Below are 18,079 nucleotides of genomic sequence, written 5' to 3' on the forward strand. Positions count from 1 at the left end.
CCCAAACCAAACATGTGGGGGAGGGAATGGGGAGGCTGGGCTAAGCTCGAGGCCACAGAGATGAGGGACCTGGAAGGATGATTTCAGTCCTGGTGAGAAGAGAGTTGTTAGGGTAGGCCCGGGGCCTCAGAGAGGCCCAGGAGGTAGCAGCCCACCTAGCCCCGACTCCTCTCCATTATAAATGAACATCACCCCAAGTTCACGTAATGACAAGGAAAAGGGAGCCAGTGGCCGTGGCTTGTCGGGAAGATGGGATGCGCCTGAATGTTCTAACTGCTATGGTCCGTGCTGGATCCTCACTGCTAACGGATGCGCCCACAGGAGCCAGCACTTCACAACAGAGGACCCTGGACTGCTGACTGGGAGGCTCAGGCCCCCCTGAAAACAGGCCCTCAGCCCCTGCTCCCTTAGCCTTAAAGACTGGACCGAACCACACCAGCTATGATCTAAACCAGGGCCGGTCAGCGCCCTCAGGATCACAACCAGATGGGGCCTTGGTCACAAAAATCACCTCCCGGGAGGAGAGAGTCTGCTGGTTCCCACGCACTCAGCTGCTCCCAGGCCGCCCACCCGCCCGCCTGCCATGGATACCCAGGTGGGACAGGGGCCCAGGCCAACCTTCTTGTCCTTCTCGGAGCCGTCGGTCAGCAGTACCCCCTTGGCCTGCATGTGCCGATAGAGCACACGCTGCAGGGCCGACATGTCACACTTGATGACGTACTCCACCTGTGGGCACACGCCGCTGTCAGCCGAGCCCAGGCCCCAGAGCCCAGCCTGGGCCCGACTCTGACCTCCCAGCCTCTTGGGCATCCTGGGCCCTAGCCTCTGATCGTGGCACACGAGGGTGATGGTGAAGAGCCCCCACACCCAGGGCATGAGTGAAGCCGAGCTGCAGTATATGCACGGGGCTAGAAGTGTGGGGCTTCCTGGGCCAGAGGGGCAACACAGCTTTCTTTCAAAGGCCTCCCCTCAGCCAGCCCAGGAACAAAGAGCAAGAGTGACATGAGGGGTGACTGTTGGGGACCCAAAGCCCCCTCAGGGAGAGGGGAGGGGCCGCTACGGGCCAGCAGATGGGACTTAGCTGGCCCCTAGCACATCTGCCTTGCACTTTCAGAGACCCATGCAGGTGAGCAGCCATCCCCAGGCAAGACTGACTCCTGAATGCTGAGCAAGACAGGGCCAGGCTGGGGGACTCTAGAGAGCTGCCCAACTGGGACCCCCACCCTGGGGCGACCCCCACACAATGCTGAATGCTGCATTAGGGCTCCCTCCACTCAAAGTAAACACAGCACCTTTTCAGGCAACTGAGCCTCCACTTCCTTCTTGAGCCGCCGGAGCAGGAAGGGCCGCAGCACTTTGTGGAGACGGCGGATGATGAGGATGGTTTCCTCCTCGTTCAGGTCCACCTGGCACCACAACGAGACATGCAAGCCAAGTGTTACCTCCAGGGGAGCAGCGACGCGTGGGTAGGGCCACCTGGTGTCGCCCTGCACCCCCTTTCCAGGCAGCACTATGCTTTACGAGAGCTCGGCGGGGCACCCTCTTCCTGTGGAAAACTGCAGGGACCTGAGACCTTCCATGGAAGTCCAGGGACACGGAAGCGAAGCCCCCAGGGCACCAAGAAACACGGCATCACACTGAGTGGCCTCCCCAAGAGTAAAAACTCATGTGTCTGGAATCCTGAGACCATGTCCAAAGGGAACCTGGCCAGCACAGCGGGGGTAACATGGACAGAGCGCATGGTGCCAACTGGGGGTGCTCTACTGGGAGCCCCAATACCCTCTCATTTCAGCCTCCGTGGGAGAGACAGATAGAAAGGCTGCTCTCCTGTGGGCCTGCTACTCTGACCAAAATTTGAATTAAAACAGTTTTTAAGTGAATAATAAGACAACATTTGAATTTTTTTCTTTAGGACCCTTTAAGTGAAGCTTTTACTCAACTTGAAAATAGGTGAAACCATGGCATTTGTTCCCTTGCTCTTGGGGTGGGAGTCCTAGAAGTCTGAAAACAGGGGGCTTGTTTTAATCATGAGAGCCTTAAAAGGGCCTCAGTTTCTCCTCTAGGAGGGCTTCTGCCTCAGCCAGTGCCAAGGAGGGCGGACCCCAGGGACGATGCAGAGGTCCCCCTGTAAGAGCGTGGTGGTCCCAACTGTCCCAGACCCGAGGAGAATCTCCTAACTGGGGACCAGTGGGCTGGATGTGGCTGCCGGGCGAGGGGGCTCTTTGTCCACCCTGCAGTCGAGCCCACCTCCTCAGTACAAAGCTCAGGCCGTCAACCTCCTTCAACAGAAAACAACTGGCCCACAAGCAGACTACTAACTCCACCCATAGCCAGACAGATGTGAGAGATACAAGCCACAGCCCACAGCTTTTTATTTTCTTTAAAAACAAAAGGGGCAGGATCTGACCACTCTCTTCACTGAAACGACCAGAGCCACCCATTGCCCTCAGGGTGAGAATTAAATTCCCCTCAAGCCCTCCAGCTGCGCCTTCACACCTCAGGCCCTGCTGTGTCATGTCCTCTTCTATGCCTGGGGCACAGGGTCAGGGAAGCCCCAAGGATCCCCTGAAATTTCTCTTCCCTTCTCTGGTGGCAGGGTTGCCATGTATGTGGCCAGGCTGGTTGCGGTGGGCACTCAATCCACAACCACCTGGGGAAGCCGGCTGGGCCAGGACTGTCAGCTCGGACAGTCCTTGGAGCTGCTTGTGGCCAAAGAGCATGGCTCCCCGCCCCGCCCCCTTCCACCACGTGGCTGGCCACTTGCCCACCTTCTCCCCGGTCATGGCGAAGGGCGCGTTGAACCACTGCTCGAAGGTGCTGCAGCTCTTGAAGATGGTGGGCAGCAGGAAGTTGAGCAGCGCCCAGAGCTCGGGCAGCTTGTTCTGCAGCGGTGTGCCCGTCAGCAGCAGGCGGCGGGGCGCCACGTAGTGCGTGTTGAGCACCTGCGTCAGCTTGCAGTGGTGGTTCTTCATGCGGTGGCCTTCGTCCACGATCATGTACTTCCAGCGGATCTGCGGGCCGAGAGCGGGTGGTCAGGGGAGGACAGGCGGTGGGGCTGTCTCCTGGGTGAGCAGCTCACTGCTGTCAGGCATGAAGGCTCTGGGCAGCTCGGCCCAGCAGGGTGGGGAACATGAGCTCAACAGCATCAGAGGAGGGGCCACGCCCCGAGGGGCAGACGCATACTGCAGCTCCGTGGCACGTGGGGAGGGCGGACACGTGGACAGGGCGACGGCTGGGAGCTGCTGTTAGGTGAGCAAAGCTAAGTCCAGAAAAGAACTCTGGTTTTCCAAGAAAACTACATACGCCAAGTATCTGGCATAGAGAAAACAAAACCCTAAATAATACACAGCCTGCTGATCACAGGTCCTTGGGGTAGGGTCAAGAGAGGACATGGTTTGGTAACAGGTACGTTTCAATCTGGCTTCCCTGGTGGCTCAGATAGTAAACGCTCTGCCTGTAATGCAGGAGACACAGGTTCAATCCCTGGATTGGGAAGATCCCCCAGAGTTGAGGAAATGGCACCCCACTCCAGTGTTCTTGCCTGGGACATCCCATGGACAGAGGAGCCTGGCGGGCTACAGTCCATGGGGGTCGGACATGACTGAGCGACTAAACATTTCCAGTCAGCAGGTGGTGGCTCAGAGGCAGGGAGGCACAGCTGGGGGCATACTCTGCTGTGGGGGCGCCGCCTGTACCCCAGAGCCTATCAGTGGTCGCTGGCCAATGGACACAGGCTAGACGCCAATTCTAACAGGGAGTTAGGTTGGTTAGGCAGGGGCTGCAGGTATAAACTCCCGTTTACATGCAATTGTGATGCCCTTCAGAGCCACTCGGGCCTTGGCATCTAGGTCCTGGGGACCAAGCACGGCCCAGCTGAGGCTCTGCACATCAGGTGTCCCAGAGGAAAAGGACAGGACTGACTGGGGCGGGGGGCAGCAGCCCTTTCCCACAAGTAACCCCCATGGTGGGAGGTTTACACTGATTAAAGCCACTGTCAGACACAGGATTTTCAGAGCCCTGTTCTCGTGTCTGGGATGGGCCTGGCTCTGTCCTGGGTCAGAAGGGTGACCCGCAGCACAAGCCCTAGGATAAGCAGGCTGGGCCTCAGTGTCCTTACCTGTAGCTCAGAGATGCATATCAAGCACCAAATGTCATCAGTATGAACATGCCCCACAGGTGGGGGTTAACGTGTAAAGCGCTCTAGCCCTGGACTTCCTCCCCATACGGTCAGCGAGGCCAGATATGGCAGCCCAACCCCTCCCCACCCCAGGAAAAGAGCTTTCTGGACACAAAGGACTGTGCCTGTCTTACAGCTGGGTCATAGTATTATTCTTGGTAACTCATTGGTGGCCCAACTATAGCCACCTTCACAACTGAGTCAGCTAAGAGGCTGCCCAGCCGCACGGCACCCACTAAACACACCAGCTCAGTGGCTCAAGGACGATGGGACACACAGGACCTCAGAGCACACTGCCTTGAAGGCTGGACCCCGCCTGCTTCACGGGCTGCTTTCCTGTAGGCTGCGGTGCGAAGACACAGCCACCAGGGAGGCAGGTCTGAGGCCTCTAGAGACAGGTGGAGATGGAGGAGGGCCTCAACATGGCCCTGTGAGGGACACGGCAGGCAGGACAGGAAGGCTGGGAGGCATCGCAGATGACCAGGCTCTTTGGGCAGGAGCCCCAAGAGAAGCTGGTCCACGTGCTATGTAGATGGTGCCAGTCTCTGGACGTGATCCAGGGCAAGCCAGGGAACACACAGTCAGAGAAGCAAACCCCAAGCCACCTTGATTGAGGCCTTTCACACCCACAGAGCAGCTGTCCTTATGCATATGCAGGGGATCACTGAGCAATGACTTGTGGGGGGTCTGAGAAGATGAGAAGCATGACCCATGCATGACCAGCCTGGGCAGGATCACAGGCACCCAGACAGCACGTGATGGGACGAGCTGCCTTGTTTTACAGGTGAACACGCTACCTTTGCAAGGATGTGCTTGTCCTTAATGATGTACTCGTATGTCGTCAGCAAGACGTTGAACTTTCCGCTGCGGAGCTGAGGGACGAAAGCACGTCTGGCTGCTGGGGAGCCCTGTGAGGGAGAGAAGACGCACACACCTCAGCCCCCCAAGTTCTGGGGCCCTGGTAAGGCTGAGAACTGGCAAAGGCTGCTGGCCCTCTCCCGACTCCACCCCAGACTGCTGCTCTCCCCAGCTTGGCCCCCAAGCGGATGTCCCTCCCTGGACTCCACCCCCAGACTGCTCCCCGTCCCTGACTCCACCCTCCATGCAGAGGGCCTCGTGCAGGGAGCAGAGAGCAGAGAGGCATGCAGGCCCTGGGTGGCTTGCAGCCTGCACCTCCACCTGCCCCATTCCTGGTGGGCAACCAGCTCCGCTTCCCATGTCTGCCTCCTCCTGGGTCCCCACTCAGGCCACCGTGTCTCCCACACAGGTTCAGTCCACGGTGACCATTCCCTATTGGCAGCTCCAGCTTCTCCCTGGTTAGCAAATCTGTCTGGTTCCCCGTTTCAAGCTCACTGTTCCTGACAGACTGAGCTGCACTCATTCCCAGAAGCTCTTTTTCCTCTTGAATTTTTTTTTTTTAAACTAGAGTATAAGTTGCTTCGTTCCCAAAAGCCCTTGGCAGCAGGACAACATTTAGTTTCTCAAATGCACCAATTTCTCCCTGCACATGCTGTCATCTCTGCCAGGACCCGCTTCTTCCCATCACAGGGCTGAGAGCTCCATGGCAGAGTGGTGAGCCTGGACCCAGGAGCCCTGTGCCAAGGGCATGACTGAGCTCTGCCACCGAGTCGCTGCGTGAGGCCCCCCGCCCCGCCCCGCCCCCAACAAGGACAGGAGGCACTCTCAGCCCCAGTGCACAGGTGAACTGGTCTAGAGATGGTGAGGACAGGGAGCAGCCCATCACACAGCAGCAGCTGTGCGACACTCACTGAGTCTGCCTATGTGGACAGGTCTGGAGGTCAGCTGGCGTAACAAACTTCAGGTGAGTGCATTCACACCAGCACAGTCCACACACTGAGTCCAGAACTTAGGAAAAGCACCCCTCCTCGAAATGAAATGACCCAAGCCCCCACATGGCTGACCTAAGAAGGCAGGCACACGTGCGTCCTGTCGTTAATGCAGGTCGACATCCCTCTTCACCACACGGATCCCCTACCCACCCCACCCTGCCCACGCCCACCTCCTCAGGTGGCACGTACCTTGTAGGACACCTTCACCACGGAGGGGGCCCACTTGTCAAATTCGTAGGCCCAGTTGGAGAGGGTTCTGGGGGAAACAAGGAAGAAAGTCAGGTACCAGCTCTGGCATCAGCCACTCACTGTCCACACTGATGTCCATGAGGACGTAAAGGCTGACGTGGCCGTGATCCTGGCAGGGTGAACTTCCAATAATTTGTATAGTGATTTCCCCTTTAAGAGGTAGCACTTAACTGCCCACCTATTATGTGTGGGCTAAATTGAGTATTTTTCCCAGAATACAGTATGGAAAGGGGAAGAAAAAGTACTTCACAGTGGAGACACCTGCCACACACACTACCTCAGCCAGGTGATCAAGGTCAACCACCAGCGTGAAGTGTCACGTTGACAGTAACTGCCCCATGATGAGTTGAGAGGCGGGCTTCACTTCTGATCTTTGTTCCCAAAACCCATCATCCCATCTAAGGATGAGAAAATCACCAAAGAGACCCAGGTTGAAGTACCTCCTATGAAACACCTGACCAATCTCCACAAAACCATCAAAGTCACTAAAGTTACGCAAAGTCTGAGGAACAGTCACAGACCAGAAGAGGCCTGAGGACACACGAAGGGTAAATGCCACATGGGCTCCTGAGGCTGAAGACAGAAGTCAGGGCGAGACTAGTAAAATCTGCATAAACTTTACATAAGGTAATGTGTTCAGTCACACTTTCTCTCTCTATATATAATGGGCCAGTGGGGATTCCTCACTTGTGACAAACGTAACAGGGTCACGTGAAATGTGATCAACCACAGCAACTTCCTCGGTGGTGCGCTGATTAAGACTGCACTTCCAGTGCAGAGGGGCACGGGTTCAATGCCCAGTCACAAACACACAAGCAAAAAAGATGTGATCAGCCACAGGGGGATCCAGAGGAAGGGACCAGGAGCTCTGGGTACCATCCTTCCAACTTTTCTATAAAGCGGATGCTATTCGACAGGAAACAAACCATCACAAGGCAATGGTGGGGACGTGCTGAAAGGACACAGTCGTCTTCCCTGGAAAATCCCATGGACAGAGGAGCCTGGTAGGCTGCAGTCCATGGGGTCGCAAAGAGTCGGACGCGACTGAGCGACTTCACTTTCACTTTCCTTCTTCAGCAAAATCGCTAATGATAGGCTCCATGAGCCTATGCTGCTATGAAGAACTAAACCATTAAACTACTACACGGGGGAGAAGAGACAGCTTTCCTTTGCAGTAGATTCCAAGAGTGCGGAAGGAACGCTGGAAAGAGAAAACCTTGCCTGGGCACCTTCCAGGGGGATCATCGTTTCAGGCGAGAGTTTCTGATAGATGTTGAAACTACAGAGAAGAGTATGCTGAGAAATGCAACAGTCACAGTTTCTCAGAATCTTCCCGCGGGATACTTATAAATCACAAAGGAAAACTCTTACGTTTGCATGGGGAAACCAGCAGGTACCACACAGGAAGAGAACAACTCGGGACTTCCCTGGTGGTCCAGCAGTTATGACTCCATGCTTCCACTGCAGGGGGCGAGGGTTCGAGCCTTGGTCGGGGAACTAAGATCCCTCGTGCTGCACCATCCGGCAGAAAGATAAAAGGGCAGACCAAAGTGACGCTCTCCTGTTGTGGAGCCCTGGGCTTGTGCCCTCTGATGTAAAGCCTCAGGAAGGGCACAAGAGCCCCTCCTGGAGGTTCTTGCCGGAATTCCAGAAAGAAGGACACATCACATGAGCCCTGTCTAAGGAGGGATGGTCTACCAAACACCTGCCCGGGATTCAGGCTCACCAAGATCAAGAAGAACAAAGCCGAGCTGGGCAGCTGTCACAGAGACATCACAACACACGACAACAAGAGGCAGGGGAGGGACCGTGAACCAGAAAAAGGTCTTCAATGGGGAAACTGACAACATCTGAACTGTGTCTCTGGAGTCACTAACAGTGATGATTTATCACCACGTTGTTACTAGCCTGGTGTTAAAACCGTCCTAAGGTGATGTGAGCTCTGGGAGGCCAGCTAAAAGGTGTGCAGGAACTTTTTAAGCTGCTTTTGCAGTTGTTTTTAAGCCTTAAAAAATTTTAAAAATGAAAATTAACAACTGGTATCTCATTGTAGTTTTGACGTGCATTTCTCTATTAGTGATGCTGAATAGCTTGTCATATGCTCAGCGCCTTTGCTGTCCACCTGAAATCGTCACAACATTGCTAATCAGCTATACTCCTATACAAAATAAAGTTTAAAGAAACATATGTTCAAAAAAGAGACAAACCATGGGACCTCCCTGGCAGTCCAGTGGTTAGGACTCTGTGCTCTCATTGCTGAGGGTATTGAGAAGCTCTATGACTATCCCCTTTCTCATCTAAGATCTGGAAAACGGCAAGGTGCAGCCAAGGGAAAAAAAAAAAAAAAACAAACCCAGTCTGTAGCATAGCACGCTGGACACAGAGCTATTCTGGTGTCCCACTTAAACAGAAGGGAGGGGACAGGAGCCCTTGGAGGGCTGTGGACAGTACACAGGCGAGGGCCGCGGGCACTGACAAGAAGTTGGGCCGACCCAAGGGAGGACGCAGCAAGGCCAGCTGCAGGCCCAGGACCTCCTGCCGCTTCTAGAAGCAACTCCCTCTCTATGAAGATCTATTCCCCCCAAGGCAGCCAGATTTACACCACCATGAGCCAGAGAAAGCAAAAGGGGAAATCAACATCTCCCAGTAAACTGTAGAGGCTCCTGAGGCCCCCCAGCCACGGGTGCATGGCCTCTGGAGGCCTGCCCATCTTCCAGGCAGGAAAGTATGTTCCCATGGGCTGGGGGATGAGGACATGGTTTCCCATCACCCGCCTCGACAGCTGACGTGGCCCCTACTGCACACTGGGCCGAAGGCAAGGGCTTCCCCTTCTGAGCCAGGCCAAGTGCACACACTCAGGCCTGGCCACATCAGAACAGGCCATCCCCTGGGCCCACAGCTGGACTGCCGCCTAGCATGTGACTGGAACCAGGTCAAGGACAGCCAGTCCCAGGATTTCTAGAAAAACCCTGCAGGCAGAACCATCGTGTGTCATATGCAGAGCTAGGAAGAGGCAGCCCCAGAGTGGCTAAGGAATCTTGGCCCCAGAAGGGTGTCTGTGGGGAGGAAGAGGCCGGTACCACCAAGAGATTGCAAGTGAGAGCTTCTGCAGGACGCCATTCAGGTACCAGACACCACAGCTCAGCACCTGTGGTGCCTGGACTGGGCTGGGACGCAACCGACAGAGCACAGAGCCCTAGCAGGAAGCGGAAACAGCACCTGAACACACACCAAAACTCCACGTTCTAGTGGGCAGTTATCTGACTCCTGTGACAACCTGAAGCGGAATCTGTTGGTTCTAAGACTTGAAGAGGACACCAAAGACAGCCTGTGAGAATCGCCCCAACAGGGACCATATGGGCAGGCACCCCAGAACCTGCCCTTCCTCTACCCTGTGCCTTGAACCCAGAGGCAGGCAGCCGTGCACTGGGTGTGACCCCCTAGAATTCACATGCTGACATCTTCATACCCAGAGCCCAGCTATGTTTGGAAATAGGGTCTTTAAAAGAAGTAAAGAAGGGACTTCCCTGGTGGTCCAGTGGTTAAGAATCCACCTTTTGAGGCAGGGAATGCGGGTTTGATCCCTGCTTGGGGAACTAAGATCCCACATGCTGCAGGACAGCTAAGCTCGAGCACCACAACTACTGAGCCAGCGAGCCACAACTACAGCCCGATGCAGGGCTTCCCTGGTGGCTCAGTGGCAGGGAGTCCGCGGGCCAATGCAGGAGACTCGGGTTTGATCCTTGATCCAGGAGAATCCCACACCCCGCGGAACAGCTAGACCTGTGCGCCACAACTATTAAGCCTGTGCTCTAGCGCCTGGGAGCACGAGAGAGAAGCCCGTGTGCCCCCACTACTGGGGCCGTGAACCACAGCAAAAAGCCTGCACGCTGCAACAAAGATCCTGTGTGCCGAACTAAGGCCGGACTCAGCCAAGCAAATAAATCTTAGAAAACAAACAAAAAAAAGGTAATGAATAAAAATGAGGTCCTCAGGGTGAGCCCTAATCCAAGCCTATATGACTTCCTTATAAGAACAGGAAATGTGGGTACAGACATGCAGAGGGAAGGTGAAGTAAAGACTCAGGGAGAAGACACCATCCACAAGGTCAGGAGAGAGACCTCGGGGGAAACCAGGCCTGCGGACACCCTGGACCCAGACTTGGGCTTCCAGGGAAGCAGGGCCCATGGTGAGGCCACCCAGGCTGTGGTTCTTCATGAGGGTGGCCCGGATAACCTCACACACGGGCGTCTGAGCTCGGGCGGCACTCACGAGAGGGGCACTATGATGAGGAAGGGCCCGTTGATGCGCTTGTGCTCCATGAGGTATGTGATGAGCGCGATGGTCTGGATGGTCTTGCCCAGGCCCATCTCGTCAGCCAGAATGCCGTTCAGGTTGTTGTTGTACAGGGACACCAGCCACTCCAAGCCTTTGATCTGCAAGGACGAGTGGCCAGAGCTGAGGCCCGGGTGGGGCGAGAGGGTTCCCTGCGCTTCGGAGACTCCCAACCTCCAGCCCAGCCAGGGACCACCCGCTGCCATGCTCACTCGGCATCGTGCTCTGTTCACTCTCTTCTATCCCACTCGGCCCATCTCACACTCCTTTCTCTGGAATCACAGGGCTGCTGTGCTCATGAGAGCCAGGTATGAAACATCCTTCCCAGGCACATGTTTAAACTGTTAAGTCTCTGTCACTGCCGACTACCAAGCCACACAGCCCACTGGGACCAGCCTGCCCTCAATGTGTGACTCCGGATTCAGGGGAGCCTTGGGGCGTCAGGGTAACGAGTGCACCACATGACTAACTGCCTCGACAGCATTTCAAGATGAAGGTCAAGGTTTCCAAAGCTTGCAAAGCTTTCTGCCACAGGCCGTTAGAAGACTGTCCTCAAGGAAAATCTGGCAAGTTTCCTAACAGATTAAGTAAGTCGTGGCCATGTTCTGATTTCTGTGATTTACAGGCCTCTCTGGAAACTTCCACTGGTCACAGGATTCACCTTTGGAACCTGATGTCAGCAGAGGTGCTGAGTGCTTGTAAGGAAAAGCAGGGTTCAGGGGTTACCAGCACACCGAGCAGCAGACAGGGAACGTATTCTTTGGTTGGAGGTATGCCAGCTGTCTCCTGGGAGCTGAGATGAGCAGGGGTGAGGGGCCACAGTCACAGAAAAAGAAATTTCTGTGACGAGCAGTTCCCTTTCTTGGCTGCTCCAGGCCAGGCCCTGACACAGAGCTTTAGAGTCATGACCACGTGACCCTCACAGGCCTGCATTTCTGAGAAGAAAGGACTAAGTCTAGAGCTGCTAGGCTCTCCTCCTCGCTGCCTCACACTGCAGAGCCCCCATGGCCCCACACCCGGGTCCCATTCTGGCTCAGCCATTCCCAAACCGTGTGATTTTTTTTTTCTTTATTGGAGAATAACTGCCTTACTATTTTGTGTTGGTTTTGCTGTACAATATGAATCAGTCATAAGTATATTCATATTCCCTCCCTCTTGAACCTCCTTCCCACCTCCCCATCCCACCCTCTAGGTTATCACAGAGCACTGAGCTGAGCTCCCTCTGAACCAACTGACTTTGAGAAACTGCTGTATCTATCTGCTCCTCACTTATCCCTCAAACTCCCCATGAAACCTGGAGGATCACAGTGCCTACTGCAAAGCTGTTGGGGGAATTCAGATGCTAAAAGCCTGTCAGTGCTCCTGTTCTGCCAGGCACAAACCAAGCACACAGGACAGACTGATTGCACCATTTCATTTCAACCCCTTTGTCAGGACTGCCGTGCGGACTCGGCCCCATCCAACCTACCTGGTACTGCTTGAGCACGCCATTGACCATAAGCGCCGACTGCTTGTCCACCCGCTCGGTAACGGCGTGGGCCACAGCATAATAGGACTGCAGGCCACGAGCGAGGGCCTGAGACACGCCGTACTCATCATCCACATCTTGCTTGGCATTCCTGGGAGGAAAACGGAAGGGCCATGAGAAGACAAACACTCTTACTTGGGACAACATGCTTCTGACACAAGCCTCTGCGGAGCAGCTTTTACGGCCTGAGCCACAAGATGAGCCCAAGAGCAGCCACAAAGTCTGAGGACAGGCAAGCCAGTAGACACTAACCTAGGGGCCAATACTGGATTTCTGGGTGCTGAGGGGGCGCCTGGGAAGCAGCGTTACTTTCTGCTGGAGGCTGGTTGCATGGCCCACCCTCTCTACTGAGAGTTCAAGGGAAAATGTACACTTGACAGCCTTGCAAACTTGAATCATTTATACACTGGAGGTTTTGTGATCCAATCTGGAATTCTTTAAAAAAATGACATTAAACTACTCACATTTTATTAATGTGACAGATACAGGTGACCCGATTTCCAGCATACTGCTTTACGCTATGTTTCTGTCCTTGTATCACCCTACCCATTTGCCCAGTTAAGCTGGGTTTTCTTAGCTTAGAGCAGTGGTTTCCAAACTTTTTGGCACCAGGGACTGGTATCATGGAAGACAGTTTTTCCACAGGCCAGGGAGTGCAGTGGGGTGGTTTCACCACGATTCAAGTACTTTACATATTATTGAGCACATTATTGCTAATCTAATGCTGCCGCTGATCTGACAGAGGTACTGGTTTGCGGCCTGGAGGCTTAGAGGGTTTTTCTAATAGATTAAAAAGATTGTATGTTTGTTCTAGTGGTTCCCCTCCATGCCTGAAGTGTATATAATACATATCATTCTCAATCCTCTAAGAGTATCCACTAACTCTGTACTGTAAGCCACCAGGAAACTGGTATAATAATTTTAACTGTTTTCAAGGGCAAAGGATGAAAAATAACCTAAATGACCACCACTAGACAAAGGCCACAGTACAAGACCATGGCAGGGACACCACGCGGCCAGATGTGGAACAGAGTGAGATGCTGTGTGTACACAGACACGGGAGCAAGGGGCAGAAGAGTGTCCCAGAAATGAAAAGGGGAAAAAAAAGCACAGGGTATGTGTGGAAGACACACGCGGAGGAACCAATTTCTCCCAGGGAGGAGAGGGGGAGGGCTGAGCTGGAGCGCAAGCATGGTAAATCTTTCGTGGTAAACCCCACCATCTCCTACACACAAGACGAACCATGTGAATGGATGGACTGTCATCACATCCTATGAAAATCAGAGACATCTGAAGTTCAGTCCATTTGACCTATGTGGTCCAGCAATGGCTGCCAGCTCGTGCTCCCATGCAGGGAGCTCGCAGAGTGGGAGCGGGCAGCGAGAATCCTTACTCAATGATGTGCCGAGCATCCACCTCGGAGACATCGTCGCTGTCGGGATCTGGAATCTTCTTCTTCTCCTCCACGGGCAGGGTCGGGGGCTGCGCGGGCTGCGGCTGCTCCTCCTCCTCCTCCTGCCAAGAGACAGGTCCGTGTCTCCCCGGGTCACCACAGGGACGGGCCTGGGGCGCCCAAGGGAGAAGCCCAGAAACTAGGGATGGTTTTACAACCCACACGCCTTCCTCCTGCCCATCCCAAAACATGTCATGCTTTTCACGTGCATCTTCTTTTAGCTGCTCAGTACATGATTTTTAGTTTTCACAGCAGAGTCCAGACACTTCTTTTTAAGGATATCTCAGGATATTTCTGTACTTCAGTTGCTGCTAGTAGATTCTATTTGCACCCAGCTCTTCTTACATAATGTATGCTACTAAAACAGCTTTTCAACTCTCTTGGATTTTCTAGGTATTAAATATTCATAGGCAACCTTCAGTATTTGCTGGTCTTTATTTTCTTTTGGTTTTACTGACACAGCCCAAGTGTCTGTAAAACATGTCAAATAAGACTCGTGGTAACAGGTACCGTAGTTTACTAAGAGGTTTTCTATAAATTTGAGTACAGTAAGTTCCCTACATATGAACCTTCAAGTTGACAACTTTCAAAGATGTGAACATGCATTCCATCAACGTCAGGTGTGAATGACAAAGCAGCCTGCCCTCCGTCTCCTACTGCTGACGATCCTCCAGCTCTGCCATCTCCCGCCTCCTCTCCCTCCTCCAGTCCGTAAACTCTTCTTGCCTGTTCACTAGATGCCCACCCCTGAGTGTCAGCTACTGACCTGTACTATTATACTTTTCAAGGTACCATACTATAAGTGAAAATGTTTTCTTTATAGTTCATGATTGTTTTATGTATTCTTTGAGTGAAAAGTATCATAAACCCGTTACCGTACGGTACTATATAGGTAAACTGTGTTAGTTGGCTACCTATGCGAACTGTTGGACTTACGAACGCACTCTCGAAATGGAACTCATTTGTATGTAGGGGACTTACTATTTAAGTATTATGTTTCATTAAAAGGATATTTCAACATTAACTTAGCAGATAATAAAGGGGATTCTGTATGACATATTGATAAAATACACACAAATGCATTCCTTAACATTAAACTATCCTTGTATTCCTGTTTAAATCACACAAAATGTGTATGTACAATGGAACTGCTATAAAACTAAAAAAAAAAAGAAAGTATCTGTTTATTAACCTGTTAAATTATTCCAAACTCCAATGAAATTTCCCTTGGAGAAAGCAAAATAATCTTACAGATTACTGGGAATAATGAACACGTGATGATAGCACACACACTTTGGCCCCAAAAATCTAAACTGTAAGACTTTCCAAGCTGATATTACCAGGAATTAAATAGGAATGGGAAGCCTGGCTGATTTCAATTAAAGGGGATCAGCAAATTTTACCTTAAAAAGTGACATGACAGCTGGACAAAAGTAGCACCAGGAACCATTCCAGAGAACTGGAGTCTGAGAGGCACTAATACTTAAAAAAACTGCAGAGCTTTGAGTAAGTAGAGGGTGGGAGTTTGTAGAGATTTTACTTGTGGGTGTTTTCCCCTCTCCCATCCTGACGTGTAAGCTGTCAGGGTAGGCAGGCCATGAGGCCTGGCAACTGAGGCTGAGGGGGGACTCAGCTGTTTTACAGCAGTGGGCGATGCTCGGGCCAGCAGCAGTCAGTGGAGCTGAGGACCTCAGCCACGCGTAGGGAGAGCAGATTACCAGCTGAGGGCTCTGCACATGCGCAAAGGAAATGAAACAGGGCCTGGCGGAAAGTAAAAGCCAGGGTAGGCTTGAAAATGACCCAGACCCGGAACATGCTCTTCTACATACACAGATCTATTGGCAGGAGACACAGTCTTTACTGGGTCAAGGTGTTGGAGGTGACTGCTAAGTTATGAAGAAATACAACCCATTCCTAGAGGGCCAGGATTAAAAATGAAAATGAGAAAAAAAGCAAAACAATAAACTGATCAGACACCATAGACAGCACATTCCCTGGGGGAACATCCCACAGATTCAGCCTAGATAATTTACTAAACAAATAAAAACACCAAAAAGGAACCCACAAGGGTGGAAGTCAGAACCCAGAGTGGCTAATACAGCCTTCCACTAAACATTCCCTGGGCTTCCCTGGTGGCTCAGAGGTAAAGAACCCGCCTACAATGCAGGAGACCCAGGTTCCATCCCTGGGTTGGGAAGATCCCCTGGAAAAGGAAACAGCAACCCACTCCAGGATTTTTGCCTGGGAAATCCCATAGACAGAGAAGCCTGGCAGGCTACCGTTTATGGGGTCGCAAAAGAGTCAGACATGACTTAGCGACTAAACAACAACAAACATTCATTGTAAAATAAGCAAAAAAGGAAGAGAGTGTGATGTGAACATGATTTACTCATCTTGTTAAAAGATACCCACGAAAAGTTTACAGCTAACACTAAACAGTGACAGAGTAACTGCCTCAAACTTAACATAAAAAACAAGCCAATGATACCTGCTCTGGATGCGTCTATTCAACATTTTACTGGAGGATCTAGCCAGTGCAACAAGGCAAGAAAAAGAGATTAAAAATTAAGGCACACAGATGGGAAAGGAAGAAGTCATGGTTATTTATGAATGACACGATCTTGTTTGTGAAAATCCAAGAAATGACATGATCTTGTTTGTGAAAATCCAAGAAATGACATGACCTTGTTTGTGAAAATCCAAGGAATCAAACAAACAAAAAAACCTTACTGGAATTACCAATATGAGTTTAGCAAGTTCCCAGAACATAAGATCAACATAAAAAAATTTTTTCCATGTTATTTCCACAGAAAAGCTACAAAATATTCAAAAATAAAATTAAGAAAACAATTCTATTTATAGTAGCATAAAAGGGATAAAATAATTAAGAATAAATTTAACAACAAAAAAACAAAAACTGTACTCTGAAAACTACGAAACAATACTAGAAGAAATTAAAGATTATCAAAATAAATGGAGAAACAGTTCATGTTCATGGATTGGAAGAGTAAGTACTATTAAACGTGATTCTCCCAAAACTGATCTAGACTCAACACAATCCCCCCAAAAAAATCCCAGCAAGCCTTTCTGTAGTAATTGATGAGCTGATCCTAATGTGTACATGGGGATGTGAAGGCTCTGGAATAGTAAATACAGCAAAAAAGTTGAAGGACTAACACTACCTGATTGTAAAACTTATTATAAGCTACAATAATCAAGATAGTGTGGCAGTGACACAAAGATAAACATAATCAGATCAACAGAAAAACACTGAATCAGAAACAAACCCTTATTCTAACTAATTTCCCACAAAGCTGCCGAGGCTATTCAATGGGGGAAAATAGCCTATTCATCAAATGGTGCTGGGTAAGGTGGATATCCATATACAAAGAAACCCTTAGACCTTCAGATCACACAGAAATCAACTCAACTATGACCCTAAATGTAAGAGCTTAAATATAAAACTTCCAAAAGAAAACATAAGAGAAAAACCTTAATGATTTCAAACAGTTCTCAGTATACCACCAAATGCACAATTCATAAAAGAAAAAAATCAATAAAAAGATTCCATCAAAATGAAACATTTTTACATTTCAAGACAACACTGAGGGGAAAAAAGGCAAACAGACTGGGAGAAGATATCTGCAAGTTATATATCTGATTAAGGACAGGTATCAAGAACGTATGAAGAATTCCTACAACTCGATGATGAAATGACAAACAACCCAATTAAAAATCACCAAAAGATTTCAGTAGATTTTCACCAAAGAAGATATATGAATGGTGCATAAACATTTGAAAAGATGCTCAACGTCACTACTTACTAGGAAAATGCAAAGTAAAACCAGAGATACCATTACATACCCGCTAGGATGCCTACAATGTAAAGAACAGATAATACCAAGTGTTGATAAGGACACGGAGAAACTGGGGACCTGTGAAAAGGTACAATCACTTCAGGCAGTGGTTTGCTAATTGCTTAAAAAGTTAAACATAAACTTACCATATGACCCAGTAATGCCATTCCGAAGTATTTACCCAAGAGAAATGAAAATGGAACACACACAAATGCCCACAATTTGGTGAATCGACAAACAAAATGTGGTATATCCATGCAAAGGAACACGACTCAGGAATAAAAAAATTTTTTTTAAGATCTTAACTTTTATTAATGGCTTCTCCACATTATTTCTTTTTAATATTTTTAAATTGAGGTATAAATCACCTAGGAGTAAAATGTACACATCTTATCAAAAATTTTGATAGTTGAGTTTGTTAAGTTTGGAAATATGCATATAAGGGTTAAATCTACACCCTCAAAGCAGAGAATATCTTCTTTTTCTTTTCCATTATGCTTTATTACAGGGTATTAAATACAGTTCTCCGTGTGTGGGACCTTGCTGCTTACCCATTCTATAAATAGCAGTTTGTATCTGCTTGTCCCATACTCCCAATCCTTCCTCCTCCCTTGCCCCCTGGCAGCCACA

General features: G+C 50.6%; 1 protein-coding gene across 8 annotated transcripts in view; it reads right to left on the reverse strand.

The window, feature by feature from the left end:
• The window catches only part of SMARCA4 (SWI/SNF related, matrix associated, actin dependent regulator of chromatin, subfamily a, member 4), an 89,907-nt gene that overhangs the window by 36,106 nt on the left and 35,722 nt on the right, over nt 1-18,079 (reverse strand). For all 8 annotated transcript variants that reach the window (XM_044948137.2, XM_044948140.2, XM_044948139.2 and 5 more), the window contains exons 14-21: nt 13,533-13,654; nt 12,080-12,230; nt 10,549-10,712; nt 6,217-6,283; nt 4,975-5,085; nt 2,769-3,011; nt 1,293-1,406; nt 619-726 (exon numbers count right to left, since the gene is read on the reverse strand). In XM_044948137.2, the coding sequence (XP_044804072.1) occupies nt 619-726; nt 1,293-1,406; nt 2,769-3,011; nt 4,975-5,085; nt 6,217-6,283; nt 10,549-10,712; nt 12,080-12,230; nt 13,533-13,654 (1,080 nt within the window). The remainder of the gene's footprint in view (nt 1-618; nt 727-1,292; nt 1,407-2,768; nt 3,012-4,974; nt 5,086-6,216; nt 6,284-10,548; nt 10,713-12,079; nt 12,231-13,532; nt 13,655-18,079) is intronic.

Source organism: Bubalus bubalis, chromosome 9 (assembly GCF_019923935.1).
Source record: "Bubalus bubalis isolate 160015118507 breed Murrah chromosome 9, NDDB_SH_1, whole genome shotgun sequence".
Taxonomy (NCBI): domain Eukaryota; kingdom Metazoa; phylum Chordata; class Mammalia; order Artiodactyla; family Bovidae; genus Bubalus; species Bubalus bubalis.